Raw genomic sequence first — 16,494 nt, forward strand, 5'->3', positions numbered from 1 at the left:
TCGAACGTTAAAAAGAAACCACTTGGGATAAGGAAAGAACAGAGAGGGTGGGGGGGCCAATAGAGAAGTTACAGCCATTTCCACCTGCACCTCAGATTCATGATGAACCAGATTTAGAGGTCCACCAATCACCAGGAAAATAAAATAAAATAAAATAAAATCCTACCACTAGCGTCAAAAAATCCACAATGCAGAACAAAATGCCATATTAATCCAAATCGTATGGCTATCCTAAAAAAATTCATGATTTTGATGGGACACATCAAGGTAATATGGAACCAAACCATTCTGCAAAAGATTAGATGATGGATTTGTGCATTATTTACTATAATTATGTTACAAGTCAATGTGATTATTGTTTTATTTGGTGGAATTCTTCAATTTGCAAGCGTTAACATGATTGGATTTGGTCTATAAGATAATTTATTATAGATCGAATTATAATTTTTCAATCGGGTCCCTTGTATCACATTTTCAAACTCTAGGCCACGTTCGGATAGTAAGATGAGATGATTTTAGATGAAAGTTGAATAAAATATTATTATAATATTATTTTTTAATATTATTATTGTTTAGATGAAATAAAATGAAACCGTTTCTATAACCGAACTAGGCTTATGAATGTGTAAAGTACAAAATTGGTGGAAATCACACGTTACACTTATATACCATTACAACTTGTCGAGTGAATTTGTACCTAATTTATACAAGCCATAATATCTTTTGAAAAAAAAGGATTAGTATATCTACAAAAGAATTATATAAAAATAATCATATAAACTGACGTGATTTTATCTGATTCATTAGATCTATTTTATAATAAAAATAATTTTATAATCTAACGAATCAATCTAATTATGTCAATCTATGAGATTGATTTTGTATAGTCACTTTGTAAATAGAGTAAAAGTTATTCTTAAAAAAATAATTGTAGGGCCCTAGAAGTTTAAAACCAGACTGTCCTGACTCGTAAGAGAGAAGATGGCCATGACATCAGGACCCCTCAGTTGGTGATTCCTTGAGAGATCCACGTGAGTCGCAGCTTGGCATATAGAATAAGGATAGGGTTAGTACCCTATCACTACCCTTACATGTATGGCCAAGCTCAGAGAAAAAGGTACATAAACGACCAAGAGTAGGGACTTCCAAAAGTGACAGATCAGTAGGGTCCCTATGACCCGGGACGAGTTTTAATTATCGTGAATACTATTTATAGATGAAAGTTTTATGGTCTGGACTCCAAAGTTTTCACTATCTAGATTGTTATTGCTTCTTACTTTCAGGAAAATACTGGCTATATGTAACAAAGAAACTTCATATTTAACGACTTCCCAACAAGCTGAAACTTCCCCACTACCTTGTTTAGATGTCGTTTGTATAGTGAATTGAGATGAGATGACGTGGAAGTGAAAAATTGAATAAAATATTTTTAGAATATTATGTTTTAATATTATTATTATTTTAAAATTTAAAAAAGTTGAATTATTTATTATATTTTGTATGAGAATTTAGAAAAATTATAATGATAAGATAAAATGAAATGAAACACTTCTTATATCCAAACAGAATTTTAGTCATCAGTGATAAGTTAAATTGATTTTAGGTGAGCTGTTCAATTTTCTTCGACGGTCGGTAAACAGTTATACTCATACAACTCTTTTATAACCCTTTTACATAAACCAATATAATAGCCCCACTTCATCAAACATACAAGTTTTTTTTTGTTCAAGTTTTAAATTTTGCATAATTATCTTCCGTTTAAAAGAGAATTATAAAAATAAGAAGTTGTAAAAAGGATTGTGTGCATGGGTGTCACTGGAGGATGAATCCCTGGAGAATTTAGGGTATGTTTAGGGAATGAGATGAGAATTTTATGTTTTGTTTTGAAGTTTAAAATATTATGTTTTAATATTATTATTGTTTTGAAATTTGAAAAAAATGTATTTAACCTTGAAAAAGTTGAATTGTTTATTATATTTTGTATGGAAATTTGAAAAATGTGTAATAATGAGATGAGATGAGATAAAAATTTTGTGTTTTATTTTGGTTACCAAACCTGCCCTAAATTCTTATGTCAGTTCTCTCTTAACTTACCCTATACCAATTCGTGGGTGTCACCATCTTATTGCTTGAATTATGATATGAGCCAGATATGAACTCAAAACGAAAACGTCCACGACTATGGGTTGGTTTGGTTACATAAAATCAAACTATCTCATCCTATATCGTATAATCATTATAATTTTTTTAAACTTTCACACAAAATATAATAAATAATTTAATTTTTTCAAATTTTAAAATAAAAATAATATTATAACAATATTTTATTCAACTTCCAACAAAATATCTCATCTGAACTGCAGAACCGAACGAGGCCTAAACTTTTATACCTAAATGAGTGACTGCTCTCTCAAGGTTTTCTGATTCTTTTTAAGTTTTAAGAAAGGCAGCAAAATCTAACTTTATGAGCAGCACTTTTTAAAGGGCCATGATCGGGATTTTGCTGCATGTAACTCTCATTATTTCAAGGCTGGAAGGATGCTGTAGGATCAAGTTGCAAATAGTCAGAGAAAAAACGCACCAAAAATGCTCCTAGAATGAAATTATTTTGAAGTTACCGACAGGGTGTGCTTAAGAACTGTCGTTCCTTTTATGTTATCATCAGCAGACCTCAGGATGAAGTCATCTTTGAGTTGCTCGAACTCAATAGCTCCCCCCAAAAAGTCCAAGTTGTCCTCAAATCAAGTGTCCAGTCCAATTAGCCCATTATAGTGGGACCTCTGATCACCACTTAAGAGAAGATTCTGTACTACTGCATACCATCTCTTCCCCATTTCAAAGTATCTTTGCCCCTTTAACAAGTGGTAACGACCAGATATGACTAGAGAATAGTGTTTCAACTTTCCACTTTCAACCGACCATAAACCATGGTTTTGTAATAAAACATTAAGGAAAATTTTAGTACAATTCAGGTCACAAAGAACGACAAAAGTACCATAGTAATAAACAATAAATGGTCCCATCTATATAGATTCTTCCACATAAATGATGATGAATCACATCAGGAATCAATTTAGCAGAAAGACCTACCACCAACAGTCACTGTGGGTTTTCTTGCCCGGGATAATTACCAAGCTGTTCCATCTGCCAGCTTTCATGAGAAGCAACATGTTCATTGAAAGGAGTGTATTGCTGCAAAAGCATATATATAAAAAGGAAAAAAAAAATTAGAGTATGGATATAATAAATAGACTTCAGCTCCCTCAATATCATTTCTCTGTCAGAGAATTTTTTAATATATTTGAGAGCGGGGTTTCGAAATCCAGACCTCTATTTTGAAGATAGGAGGTTATGCAATCAGACTACAGACCTTTGGTGTTGTCAGAGAATTGAAACAACATTTCATGCAAGTCTCCCTAATAAGAGGATGTTTACCATGCCAATAAGCCTAAAAAATGAATGAGAGAGAGAGAGCCAAAAAGGAAGGGGAGATCAATGAAATATGCTGCATCTATTCTTCATACATATAGACAATGAATAAGAGGAGGCCATGTCATCTGGAGGCTCTATATGTCCTAACTCATCTGAAATTTGTGTTTCACATGGTGACCCAATTAAATAACATGACTCAAATCCATGTATTAGTCAGGTGTGCCTTTTACAATAATGATTTCAAGCAGTCTATGAGTACAACTAGGTTTTGAAGCTAACCTTGCATTTAAATTTACCACTGTCTCTATTATTTTTTCCTTTTGTTTTCGAGAAGAAAATAATAAGGGAGGGGTTTATTTCCATCCAATAAGCCTAATTAATTATGGGGAGAAGATGATTTAGGTAATTATACCTCCATCTTAATCATTAGTTCTTTAGCAGTTGGAGCAGAGAGGACTATATGCCGAGCACCTGGCTTGATGAATCCTTCTTTGACCCCATTGTCAAATAATGCCAGCAAGGAATTATAGTACCCATCAACATTTAGCAGAGCAACCTATAGCAATCAACATCCAGTTACAATGGTAATTTTCCAATTCTTCTATATCTTCAAACACCAAATTGGTAGGTTACCGTTTTTTTATGAATTCCAAGTTGGGCCCATGTTATCATCTCCAACAGCTCTTCCATTGTCCCATATCCTCCTAAAACCACCAAATGAAAAGATATGTGGGTATTAAGCACTAAGAGAATAACCATTTTGATTTGTGAAGGAAGATCTCAAAGGTTTCATGGAACAAAACACTCAAGGTGATTGTTTGTTTTCTTTTGACTATTGATGAGAATTTTCCAGGTGATGATTTACCAGGAAGAGCAATAAAGGCATCAGCTTCTCGAGCCATTGCAGCTTTCCGCTCATGCATGTCTGAAACAGTTCTTACTTCTCCAACAGTTTGACCAGATATCTGTCAGTGTTAACCAACAACATACTAATGACCATGCGAACATGTTTTTCAACTACCAACATATGTAAGTACTTTTCATAGCAGGTGACTAGAGCTTAGATCAGGTAGGACGTGATAAAAATTTCTCCCCCTACAGGGCTGCTAAAAATTGAAATCTGATTCAATGCATTAACAGATGATACCTCGAGAGGCATGAGAGCTCTTGGAATGATCCTGCACATGAAATGAAATTAAGAATTTCATCAATAGATCCCAATGTGATCAACACCCATCTTGCATTTAATGATGGGACTATAGATGACAGACACAGACAATGTAATACTGAAGGTTTCATTTATACCCGAGAACGTGGCAACCTCCATCATACACTCTCTGGGAAATCAAACCCATCAACCCGACACTTCCCCCACCGTACACCAAGTCTATCTTCCTCTGCACCTGTTATTAGATGCCCATCAGCTTAACACCGACCACAAATAATCCTTCAAGAGTAACCCAATCAAGGATAGTGGTTAAGAACATGCCCATATATATGATCAGACAGGAAATACACAGTTTGGTACGTGAAATGCAAAATCCACAAATTCATCACTCTGTTGGACAAATTAATGATCTGTATAGCCAGAACCCAGAACCCAGAACCCAATACTAATCTCATTACCAAAAACAAACAACCACCATATGGAACTTTGATTTTTCAACTCCCAATGAAAACCTGAAATCATCAGACGCCATTTTAAGGCCAAGACCAAAGTAGAGTTCCATAACTTCCATTATCACAGGAAAAACAATCCCAGTTCAAAACATCAAACACCCGGTACACAGCACCTAAAGATGAATACAATATCATCAAAACGAACACGTTTTAGACACATACGTCAAAGCTTGAGACTACATTAAGCTTAAGCGATGAAAGAGAAAAAGGGAAACCAACCAGTTCATTGCCCAATTCAAGAGCAGCATCACTGAAGACTTTTCTGTGGCCAGAGTTGCTCCCACAGAAGACACAAACCCTCTTGAACTTGCTTCTCTCGTTGCCTTCTTCCATTCACGATTGATTTTCTCCAAATCCAGTCCCAAACAATTAAAATAACAAAATCAAAACAAAAAGGCAAAATTTGTTATGCAGTAACATATATTACTTCAATTGCAAAGACCCAGAACTCATCAAAATCAATGTCACCCAAACACAAAAAAGAAGAAGAACTTCAAAAGAAGGCTATTTGGATTGGTTTTAAATTGATAAAAACAGGAACTGAATTCGATAAGTAAATGGGTCTTATATATTTGTCGAATGGGAGCAGGAGAAGCCGACATGTACACATTTCCTTTCCAATCCAACTTCTCTCTGTCGGCTTTATAACTCAATATCCCACAAAACATAAAATGATAAATAGGTATAAATAGGTACAAAAACAACAAATAAATATTATTATACATCAATTAAAAACCATATTTCTTTGTTTCTCTCCATCCAAAGTAGTGTTTTTTTTTTTGGTTAGTCTACATAAGGGAATATAGATTTGTTAGGAGTAAAGGACTCGGCAAAGAGAAGACAAGTTTACTTTAGCCGTTGGATTTGACTTATGCACAACAACAATCTGTAATTAGATTCTGTTGCATCATGATGTTGTTATTTTGATTCGTGCGGTTTAGATATTGAGATGAGATTGTTTTAGATGAAAGATAATGATAGCCTTACAATTTTGTATCACTCATTTACTATTTTATAGTGTATTTTTATTTTTATTTTTATTTTTCTTATAAGTATTTTTTTAACATCCTTAATTATTAAGAAAAAATTTAAAAAATATACAATTTCAGTAATAGTCACTTTTTTAATTATTAAGTAAAAGAAAATAATAATAATAAATTAAAAAAAATAAAGAGAGTAGTAAAATAGTAAAGTAGTAAATCTATCATTATTATCCTTAGATAAAATATAAAAATTTAATAAAATATTGCTGAAATTGAAATATTGTTAAAATATTGTAAGCCTTTTAATATTATTATTATTTTAAAATTAAAAAAAGTTGAATTTGTTACTATTTTGATTTAGTTAATATTCATAGCCAATTATAAAATTCTAAAATCATAGAGTGGTGCCTTCATTTCATCCTACGTGTCACGTGATGCTTTTTCCTTTTCAATGATGAAGATAACATGTTTTATATATTATTGTAAAGACTACGCGTAAGAATGCTTGATTTTTTTTTAATTTCATTATATAATTAGAAAAAATATATCTATTTATTCAATCATCTAAATACATTGATCACATAAAAGTACGTTATATGTGATTTTTTTTTTCATTATAAAAAGAAGAATTTTACTAAAAATAATCCATTCTCGCTTGAGATGGCGTCTTTTAAGTAGTGGAAATGTATCAAGAAGGAAATTAACTAAAAGATGATTGAAAAATGATTGAAAGTTGAATTAAAAACATATTAAGAGAATGAGTAATGTCATACACTAGTTTTATCTCGTTTTCATTCAATTATGTAATATGTGACATATTTATTATTAATAAATGATAAAAAAAAATTATTTAATAGTGATAAATGTATCACATCGTACATGATTAGATGATAGTGTTATGTATAGAATTTTCTTTAAAGAAGGCTTCAAATTTGTTTTAATTAGATGTTTTAATATTGCTTAAAAATCAAATATAAAAGAGTAATGCTATATACAAATTTCAAATAGACAAGCCTCATACAGGCTTTTTGTAAAACAATGAGTTCCACTAATAAAGAATAGTTTTTTTTACATTTTTTTAATGTGGGATCTATTATTTTATAAAAATTTATAAAAAAATTCTAGACATAAGCTTCACACCTTACATACCCATTTAAAAACATGTTATTTTATTTTTTTACCCACGTAATGAAAATGATTCAGACATGTTTGTAAGTAAAATAGGATAAAAATGTAAAATGATATGTTTTTAAATGAGTGTGTAAGATGTGAGGCTTATGAGTAGCATTGCTCAAATTTATATGAGGCTTATCTATTTGGAACTTGTACAAATCATTTCTCAATATAAAAAAAGAGAAGAAGATAAATAAAAACTTGAATTGTTAAGTAAGATTGAATGATATCCTTTGAAAATCAAGTCAACTCTATCTATTATAAAGATTTGCGATTATATATATATATCTCCTTTATCTTAAAAGCGTGTATAAAGATGAACAGGAGTGAATAGTGCCGTCCAAAACCGCAAAACCGCGTCCTCTCTCACACGGCAAAATCGCAAGACCGCGTCCTCTCTCACACGGCAAAATCGCAAAATCACACGGGAAAATCGCAAAATCACACGGGAAAATCACAAATCTCGTCACATCACAAATCACAAATCACAAACCGAAGCAAAACCACAGCAAATCCTTCGTAAAATCATCACAAAAATACACGGTAAAATCATAAAATCATCGTAAAATCTTCACAAAAATACCACAAATTAACAAAATCACCACAAAGCAAAATCACAAAACCGCAAATCTCGCCCCTCTCTGCATCCTCGAACGAAAACCACAGAGACAAAACAAAAATACCACAAGGAGATATGGGCGTCCGTGAGGCCGGAGGATATGGGCGTTCGTGGGAGCAAACGGCACGGAGATGGAGGCCGAGCTCGCTGGAGGGGGATGGCCGGTGGGAGACGAGACTACCATGGAGGTGGTGGCGCCGGACGATGGCGTACGGCGGCGCAGCAGTATCAAACCCATTCGCGCTGTGCACAGCCGAGAGAGAGGAAGAGAGAGCATGAGAGAGGGAGACCGGTGTGGGAAGACTCGCCGGAGTGAGGTGGTGCCGGTGGAAGAGGCGGTGAGGCTCACCGACGCACGGCGGCGTCGGGCTGGGCAGCCGAAGATTCGGCTGGGAGGAGAGGCAGCGTACCGCGTACGCGTGAGCCGAGGGAGGAGAGAGAGAGGGGAGGGAAAAGTGTGGGAGAAAAGAAAATATATAGGAATTTATTCACTTCTTTCATTTTGGGATCTTCAAAATGATTTAACAATAAAAAATTAAAATACTGATTAAAATATACATAAATATTAATTTAATTAAAAATATTGAAATAAATTAAATAAATAATAAAATTTTATTAAATATTTTTAAGAAATTAATTTCAATTCTTCATTTTAAATTTTTAGATTTGATCTAACAATAGAAATTTAAACATTAATTTAAACTAATTTACTAAATAATAAAATGTAAACAATAATAAAATTTTACTAAATATTTTTAAGACATTAAAATTATGTAAATAATTAAAATTTTAACATAATTTAAATATGATAATATTCTTAATTAATTAAATTAGACAAACGTGCACGGGAAAATGTTAGTTTTTAGGTTTTAAATTACAACCCTTCATCTTTATTCTTCAGATTTAATCTAACGATAGAAATTTAAATATTGATTTAAACTAACATAAAACAAATAACTAAAATATAAATATTTTACCATACACTTAAAATTAACTTTAATTTATAAAATATTAATTTTTCATCATTATAGGAATTTATTCACTTCTTTCATTTTGGGATCTTCAAAATGATTTAACAATAAAAAATTAAAATACTGATTAAAATATACATAAATATTAATTTAATTAAAAATATTGAAATAAATTAAAAAAATAATAAAATTTTATTAAATATTTTTAAGAAATTAGACAAACGTGCGTGGGGAAAATGTTAGTTTTTAGGTTTTAAATTACAACCCTTCATCTTTATTCTTCAGATTTAATCTAACGATAGAAGTTTAAATATTGATTTAAACTAACATAAAACAAATAACTAAAATATAAATATTTTACCATACACTTAAAATTAACTTTAATTTATAAAATATTAATTTTTCATCATTAAGTAAAAGATAAAATTTTACTGAATATTTTTAAGAGAATAATATTATATCATACACTTAAAATCAATTTTAATTTATAAAATATTATTTTTTCATCATTAAATAAATGATAAAGTTTTACTGAATATTTTTAATAGATGATGAATATAATTTAATAAATTACTGAATATAATCTAAATTCCATAATAAATGATGAATATAAATAAATAATAATTTTATTCATATATATTAAATTATTTTAATATTAAAAATTATTATTTATTTATTTTCTCAATTAAGCGGACATGGCAAACGTGCTTTGCACGTTAGTCACCGCTAGTATATATATATATATATATATATATATATGATAAATTTTATATATAATCCCCAAAAAAAAACAACATAAAATAATCCTAAAAAAACAACAAAATTAAACATATTTAAAAATGAAAAAAACTTAAAAAGAAAAAAAGAGATCTCAAATATCTAAATTGGATGGTTTACGTGGCTTATAAAGGCCATGAGTAGACAATCTTTATTTTATTTTATTTTTCATATTATTTCTAAGTTTTATATTTTCTATTTTTTCAAAAAAATAATTTATATTATTTAAATTGTATGGTTTAAGTTTCGTACGAATGCCACGAGTCAAGATGATCGATGGTCTTTCATTGACGGTCTACTGAAGTAGCTGCACCAGTGCTGTACCGTAAAACGTCTCCTAAGGGATGAAAAACAGAAAAGACTTTAAATTCGAAAAAATAGGCGCGTTTCAGGTCGATGAAACCGAAACAGAAACAGAGGACGAGTACAAGTTTACAACGCCATTCGTTGAGGAAGCTCAAGGAAACCTCCTCCTTCGGGCGGCGAAGGAGAACGGGTACTTGTTTTTTCTCCAAGTTTCTATAAGGTATATTTATACAGACCTGTTCTCCTCCTACCTAAGAATTTCCTCCTGGTGGGTTTTCTTGACATTATCGATCGCTCTCGTCCTTTACCAATCCTAGTCATCGATAATTTTTGATTGGTTACAAGTGGGGATTGATCCTTTGGTATTTAATTCAAGTGGGTATTCTTTAGATTGGTTGTTCTCAAGCGGGTGTTGATCGAAATATCAGTTTTCGTTTTTCTGTAGAAAATCGGTTGGTATTGATCAATTTAAAGTGGGTAATGGTGTTTGTGGAGCTTTGTTATAATTGAAGGTGGGCTTTTGGATATTTGATCTACCTAAGCGAGTTGCTCTGTGCATTGTTAATGTATCTTGCCGTCATTGAAGAGGAAGATTGGCTTGCGAACCTGCCCGCTTGGTTTCTGGGTGTTCTCAGGCCACTTTATCTGCCCTTCGAACAGAAAGCCTTTTCCTTTTGTATTCCTAGAGATAGATGGGATAAGGAGTTCTTTAAGCTGCAGGGTGGCTGATAAGAACTTGTCGAATCTACAAAGGCTGTTAGTCAATTGGTTTTAAGTGATTTAAGATGGGTTCTTCGCAAGGTTCCACGTTATCATCAAATGTCGCAGGGCTTGTCGATGGTTCATCGGCTCGGAAAGAGATTTCATATCTTGACAGTATGCCTGTTTATGTTAAGGAGCTGATTGCTGGAGGCGCAGCGGGAGCATTCGCTAAAACTGCTGTTGCACCCCTGGAACGGATCAAAATACTCTTGCAGGTGAAGCATTAGTAAAAATTTCCCCTTCTTCTAAGCCCTTGTTTTTTCATTATTTCTAATTTAATTGGACATAATGACCTCGAGATTATTTTCTGGTTCTTATAGATATGCTTTACTTTGTAACAATAGGCTTATGTAATCTGATGGAATTATGTTCTAAAGGATCATTCTTAGATGGAAAGGAAAAAAACAAGTTTAGAGAATGCAACTTAGGCTATGCCATGAGTCGGGTTTCCACATTAGCATTCTGGATAGAGTTTTTAAGTGGTTTTGGAGAGGATTTAAGTATATAGTTATATGAGGTTCTGAAGTTATTAGGAAGTGGAATAATTTTGAAAGAATGAGTCATATGAAGAATATACTTTTTCTTTTATCGGTAAACAAAATTTTATTGATCATAAAAATAGGCAAATGCCCAAGTATAAGGGACATATGCAAAGAATTGGTGTGTGCAAATAATATAAGAAAGAAATGGTGCATATGTATAATTATTTGAATAATATAAAAAGCTTGTTTGTGGTTTGGCATTTGTCGTATTGACTCTCATGAGCAGCATAGGATCTACTCATTCTTGGGGTTTCATTTGGATTTTGTTATAGTTCACCTGGTATTTGGGAAGGCCTGCTTGGCTGAAAGGGCAAGAAATCTCATCTCATAAACCTCACTCAAATACAAATATTTTTCAATTTCAAATCTTCAACTTTTTCATCTCATCATTACCTAATCATTATAACTTTTCCAAACTTCCAAACAAAACACAAAAGAAAAAAATTCAACTTTTTCAAATTTCAAAACAAAAATAATATTCTAACAATATTCTAACTATATAATATTTTTATTGAACTTTTTTCTCTCTCCTTTTCCAAAATCACATAAAACATCTTAACTCAAACCATTTCACTACTATTCACAAATTTTTCTTTTCATCTCAACATCCAAACAAGGCCTAAGTTTGCCATCCTCAAAAAAATATTTGCTGCATTTGATGGCCCTTTTTGTTCATTGTCTAAAATATTAAGTATGATGCTTCAGGACTGTTGCATACATACTTCTACTTTTTATTAATACTTACTTTACATATCCATTCTGGATATACATATTAAAATCATATCCATTTCTGGATATATGTTTACCATATATATTTTTTTATTCACCCTCATTTTCTATTTTTGTATCTATGTGGATTTCTCCAGACAAGAACGGGAGGGTTCCATTCTCTTGGGGTGTTCCAATCTTTGAAGAAGTTACTGAAGCACGAAGGTGTTAAAGGATTCTACAAGTAAGCTTTTACACATTAAATTCAATCATTTATTATGTCTATGCTCCCCTTTAATTTATTTTAACTTATGTTTGTTGGTGTTTTAGAGGAAATGGAGCTAGTGTTATTCGGATTGTTCCTTACGCAGCCTTACATTTCATGGCGTATGAGCAGTATCGATGTTTGATCTTGAACAACTATTATGCATTAGGATCAGGGCCCCTTATTGATCTTTTAGCTGGTGCTGCAGCTGGAGGAACAGCAGTTTTATGCACATATCCTTTAGATCTGGCTCGTACCAAACTTGCTTATCAGGTATTTATCTTGCATAGTAATGAAACATTTTGTCTTCTCTAAGGAGGAGTATTTATGGTGTTGGCTTAGTTGTACTTACTGACTTCAAAAAAATTACTTACTAATTATTGATCCTTCTACCACCAAAACATTCCAAAATTTTTGTTAATTAGGGGGAGGACCTACATATATGATTCCTTGGCCCCTAGGAGCTTCATAATAATTTTTCGTTTTACACTGAATTTTTAAGGTAATTTCAGATAAATTATATAGGTGCTCCCCAAATACACATTTTTCATATCCCTTCTCCAATCCTTAAGCTGTTTGAACCATCACCCATTGGTTTTGCCCCCCTCCAATCTTGAAGTTCTGGCCTCCCCCCCTTGTAAAATGCTTCAGAAGGACCAGGGCATACCGATTCAATTGAATGGGAATCGGGATGGTTGTTGAACAGAATCTAACCTATCATGTTGTCCTTTCTGAGCAGTATCTACTTTAGATGCCTTAGAAACTCATTGCTTGAAGTCCAAACCATTATTAATGATCCATGTAAGATTAAGCTATCAAGGAACTTCGTGCTGGTTTTACTACTCCTTTTCCTCTTCTGGGTGATTTTTGCTTGGTTAAAATTTTTTCATTGCATGATACCTTATCTTCCTATTTACTTCATGATTTTGTAGGTTGTTGACTCTTATGGTATGAAGAGTAATCATGCTCAACCTGCATATAATGGCCTAAGAGATGTACTCAGAAGCGTGTACAAGGAGGGAGGAATGCGTGCACTTTATCGAGGTGTAGGTATGTATGGGCTCTCAATCTTATTGCTATTTGCACGGCATCAGATGTTTTGATGTTTTAATAAAGGCACCTAGTTGTTTCATTTTTTTTTTGGGTTTTTTTTTTTTGGGGGGGAGGGGGAGGGGGTTCCTCTTCCCGTATGTGCTACCATATATTGAGCGCACTAACTTATCAAAACAAATTGAGTGCACTAATATTCATTTCAAGTTTCCTTTGTTTAAGCAGGCCCAACACTCACTGGAATCCTTCCTTATGCTGGGTTAAAGTTCTACATATACGAGGAACTCAAGAGGCATGTTCCCGAAGAGCATCAAAAGTCCATTGTGATGCGTCTTTCTTGTGGAGCTCTAGCTGGTTTATTCGGGCAGACCTTCACATACCCACTAGATGTTGTTAGGAGACAGATGCAGGTATTGCTCCCCATTACGATCGCTATACTGACTAGCAGCAGAGTAGAGATTTTTATTTTTTATTTTTATTTATTTATTTTTTCTGGTTCTAAAATCCTAGTATATTTTTCGTACTGGCTACCTTACTGCTCATTTAGGGTTGCCTTAGGCTGGTGAGAAAATTTATATCCATCGTAAGGCTCAAGTTTTTTCAGTAATGAACTTGCCAAGGATGCTGGTTAATAGCTCCCTCGCTCTGGGTTTAAATTATTGCATTAGCTACATCTTGATTAGATTGTAAGCAACATATCAAAGCTTGGGTAGGCACCTAGAATTGACATGTTAATTAAATGCATTGGGTCATATTATTCACAATCAAAATTGTTTTCATTGTGACTGACCAGAGTGGATGGTACGCAACTCACATAGAAGTTCACTGGTGACAAAGTAGTAATGGACTAGTTTAGTTTAGGTTTTCCAATTCATTTAAGTGGTAGTGGACTGATTTCAATCCATGCCATAAGTTTCAAATCTGAAACATTCTTGGTAGATTAAGAGCTTGGGCTACTAGACCGGGACTTTCTCATTTATATTACTGTCAAATGATATGAAACCGTGGGAATGGAATCCCTTGAATCCACAATCAATTTGAACACTCACCCAAAAAAACCAAAATCAAGTCAATGAATGGAGAACTTAAACCCATTGAGAATTCGTTTCAAGAACCTAAATTATATTAAAATCTAGATCCGTTGAAAAACCTGTCTCAAGAACTCAGATTATAAAGATGAACGCCACAAAGGTTGTGATTTACGTTTAATAAGTTCAAAAGTTCAATCAAGAACAAGAGAAATAAATTCAACACACAATGAATAAATTTATCAAATTTCATAAACTCTTTAAAATGAGGCTACCAAGAGTATTTAAACCAAAACCTAATTAAAACTCTAGCCAAAATAAAACATTTTCTTCCAAAAACACCATTGGATGAATAGTGCCTCTACAGTACAGCAGCTACAGTACCTCTTTAAATCCTAATTCGTAAAAAATAACTTTCCAAATAAGCCCTTGGCCAAAATACAAGGCCTTCCCAAAAATCTTAGTTCATAAGAAATAAGACGTATGTGAGCCAAGCATCCTCAAACCCAATTATTCTAAACTAATTCCTATAACTAATAAAATAAGCCCATTTAATTAAATAAACAAGTTCAAGGGTTTCAATCACATAAACATAATAAACACTCTTCCATAGCTTGTATCACGTGGATGATCACTAGATCTCCTTCTCTCAAGCCCATTTTGAATATTCGGCTCTTGCTAGACTCGTCCTAAGTGGATTGCACCAATCTTTACATTGCCTCATTTATCTTCTAGGCTCTTGATCTTGTAATTGGCCAATTTGAAACTTGCGAAGGATCTTTAAGACTAGGTTCATCTTAGTACCCATCACTGTCGTTAAGGGATGGTGAGATGAGCCCAATCCTGTTTCAGCTTAAAAGAGTGCCATTGGGTGTACATAATTTACTTACAAGATACAACGTACTTGGTAAATTGACCTGTTACGTTGTGGAGTATTCGAAATTAATAATTATGCAGCTCGAGCTTACTCTGTATGCATGGGTTTGCTTGAACTCAAAAGCAACAAGCAAAGAAGCAACTTGCATTAAAGCTGTTGCTGCCCATTGATTTGAAATTCACAGAAATTGTGATGCAGTTGTAGTTGTTAAATGAAGTTGAGACCGGAATTACATGGATTGGTGTTTTACAATACTTGTGGGATGCTATTACAGGTTGAAAATCTGCAACCTTCAGTACATGGAAATGTCAGATACAGAAACACATTAGAAGGTCTTACTGTTATTGTTCATAATCAAGGATGGCGACAGTTGTTTGCTGGGCTGAGCATTAACTACATGAAGGTAATTGTTTATAATTATTGAATCAACCTACTCTAGCTGAATTTCTGATCGGTGCTTTTGAATATACCTGACATTGGGTTTACATTGAAGTTTTCTAGGGCTTCAGTTGGTCTAAGTGGTTATTTGATACTTGTTATAAGCTAAAGAACATAAGATTATTCCTGAGATTGCAATAAAGTAAAAATAATGTGAGCAAGATGAGTATTTACGACTCTGAAGCATTTCTCATAAAAACACCACAACAATACGAACTTTTGCCCTTCATTGAACTTTTACAGCATGAACTAGATCATGTCAGTTACAGTTGTATACTGGAGAGCTATTAATGTTGTAGTTGGCTTGTTATGTATGTTTCAGGTCAAAGTTGTAATATCCGTTATTAATGAATGCAGTATGGTTTATAAAAAAAATATATATATAAAAACGTACTTAGAGTTCAAGGTCACCTTGCTCACGGAACTATTTTTTTACTTGAATCATGATTCATAATGTCTTGCTAACACAAATTATGCAATGTTCCTACTTCCTAGATTGTTCCTTCCGTTGCAATTGGTTTCACCGCATACGACATGATGAAATTTTGGCTCCAAATTCCACCTCGATCGAAGACTCGAGCAATATCTGCTGCCTGAAGAATGCGTCGGTCTTATGACTATTGCGATTTAGGGACTAGCCAAATCTTCTTACAATATAGTAGATGACTACACCAAGTGTCCTCATTGCCACTGTAACAGAAGCTCGAGATGTTCATTCTCTAGGCTACAACAGGTCACTTTTCCTGGCTTTATGACCAAAAGAATCATGGAATTGGATGATCAACTTATTTGTTCTATTTCTTTTATTAGTATTATCAGCTAGTTATTCACTGTTGAGAAACCAATGACGGCAAACAAAATAAAAGCAAACAATCACAAGATA

General features: G+C 33.0%; 2 protein-coding genes across 3 annotated transcripts; one reads left to right on the top strand and one right to left on the bottom strand.

The window, feature by feature from the left end:
* Positions 1 to 2,860: 2,860 nt before the first annotated feature.
* On the bottom strand, positions 2,861 to 5,876 carry LOC109007902 (cytokinin riboside 5'-monophosphate phosphoribohydrolase LOG8-like). Of its 2 annotated transcripts, none has more exons than XM_018987796.2 (7): positions 5,332 to 5,876; positions 4,738 to 4,835; positions 4,580 to 4,610; positions 4,298 to 4,397; positions 4,066 to 4,136; positions 3,845 to 3,988; positions 2,861 to 3,192 (listed from the first exon to the last, which is right to left on the bottom strand). In XM_018987796.2, the coding sequence occupies exons 1-7, from the start codon at positions 5,443 to 5,445 to the stop codon at positions 3,100 to 3,102; spliced, it is 651 nt and encodes a 216-aa protein (XP_018843341.1). In that variant the 5' UTR covers positions 5,446 to 5,876; the 3' UTR covers positions 2,861 to 3,099. The 2 variants fall into 2 exon arrangements, with proteins under 2 accessions (XP_018843341.1, XP_018843342.1); XM_018987797.2 differs by having other exon boundaries at positions 4,738 to 4,879; positions 5,332 to 5,875.
* Positions 5,877 to 10,030: 4,154 nt separating this feature from the next.
* Positions 10,031 to 16,453, top strand: LOC109007820 (mitochondrial carrier protein CoAc1-like). The gene is made up of 7 exons (XM_035691308.1): positions 10,031 to 10,918; positions 12,112 to 12,197; positions 12,284 to 12,491; positions 13,151 to 13,268; positions 13,494 to 13,678; positions 15,448 to 15,576; positions 16,107 to 16,453. Exons 1-7 carry the CDS (start codon positions 10,727 to 10,729, stop codon positions 16,206 to 16,208), a joined length of 1,020 nt encoding a protein of 339 aa, XP_035547201.1. The 5' UTR covers positions 10,031 to 10,726; the 3' UTR covers positions 16,209 to 16,453.
* The last annotated feature ends 41 nt before the right edge of the window (positions 16,454 to 16,494 follow it).

The sequence above is a fragment of the Juglans regia genome, chromosome 6, assembly GCF_001411555.2.
Source record: "Juglans regia cultivar Chandler chromosome 6, Walnut 2.0, whole genome shotgun sequence".
NCBI classification, from domain to species: domain Eukaryota; kingdom Viridiplantae; phylum Streptophyta; class Magnoliopsida; order Fagales; family Juglandaceae; genus Juglans; species Juglans regia.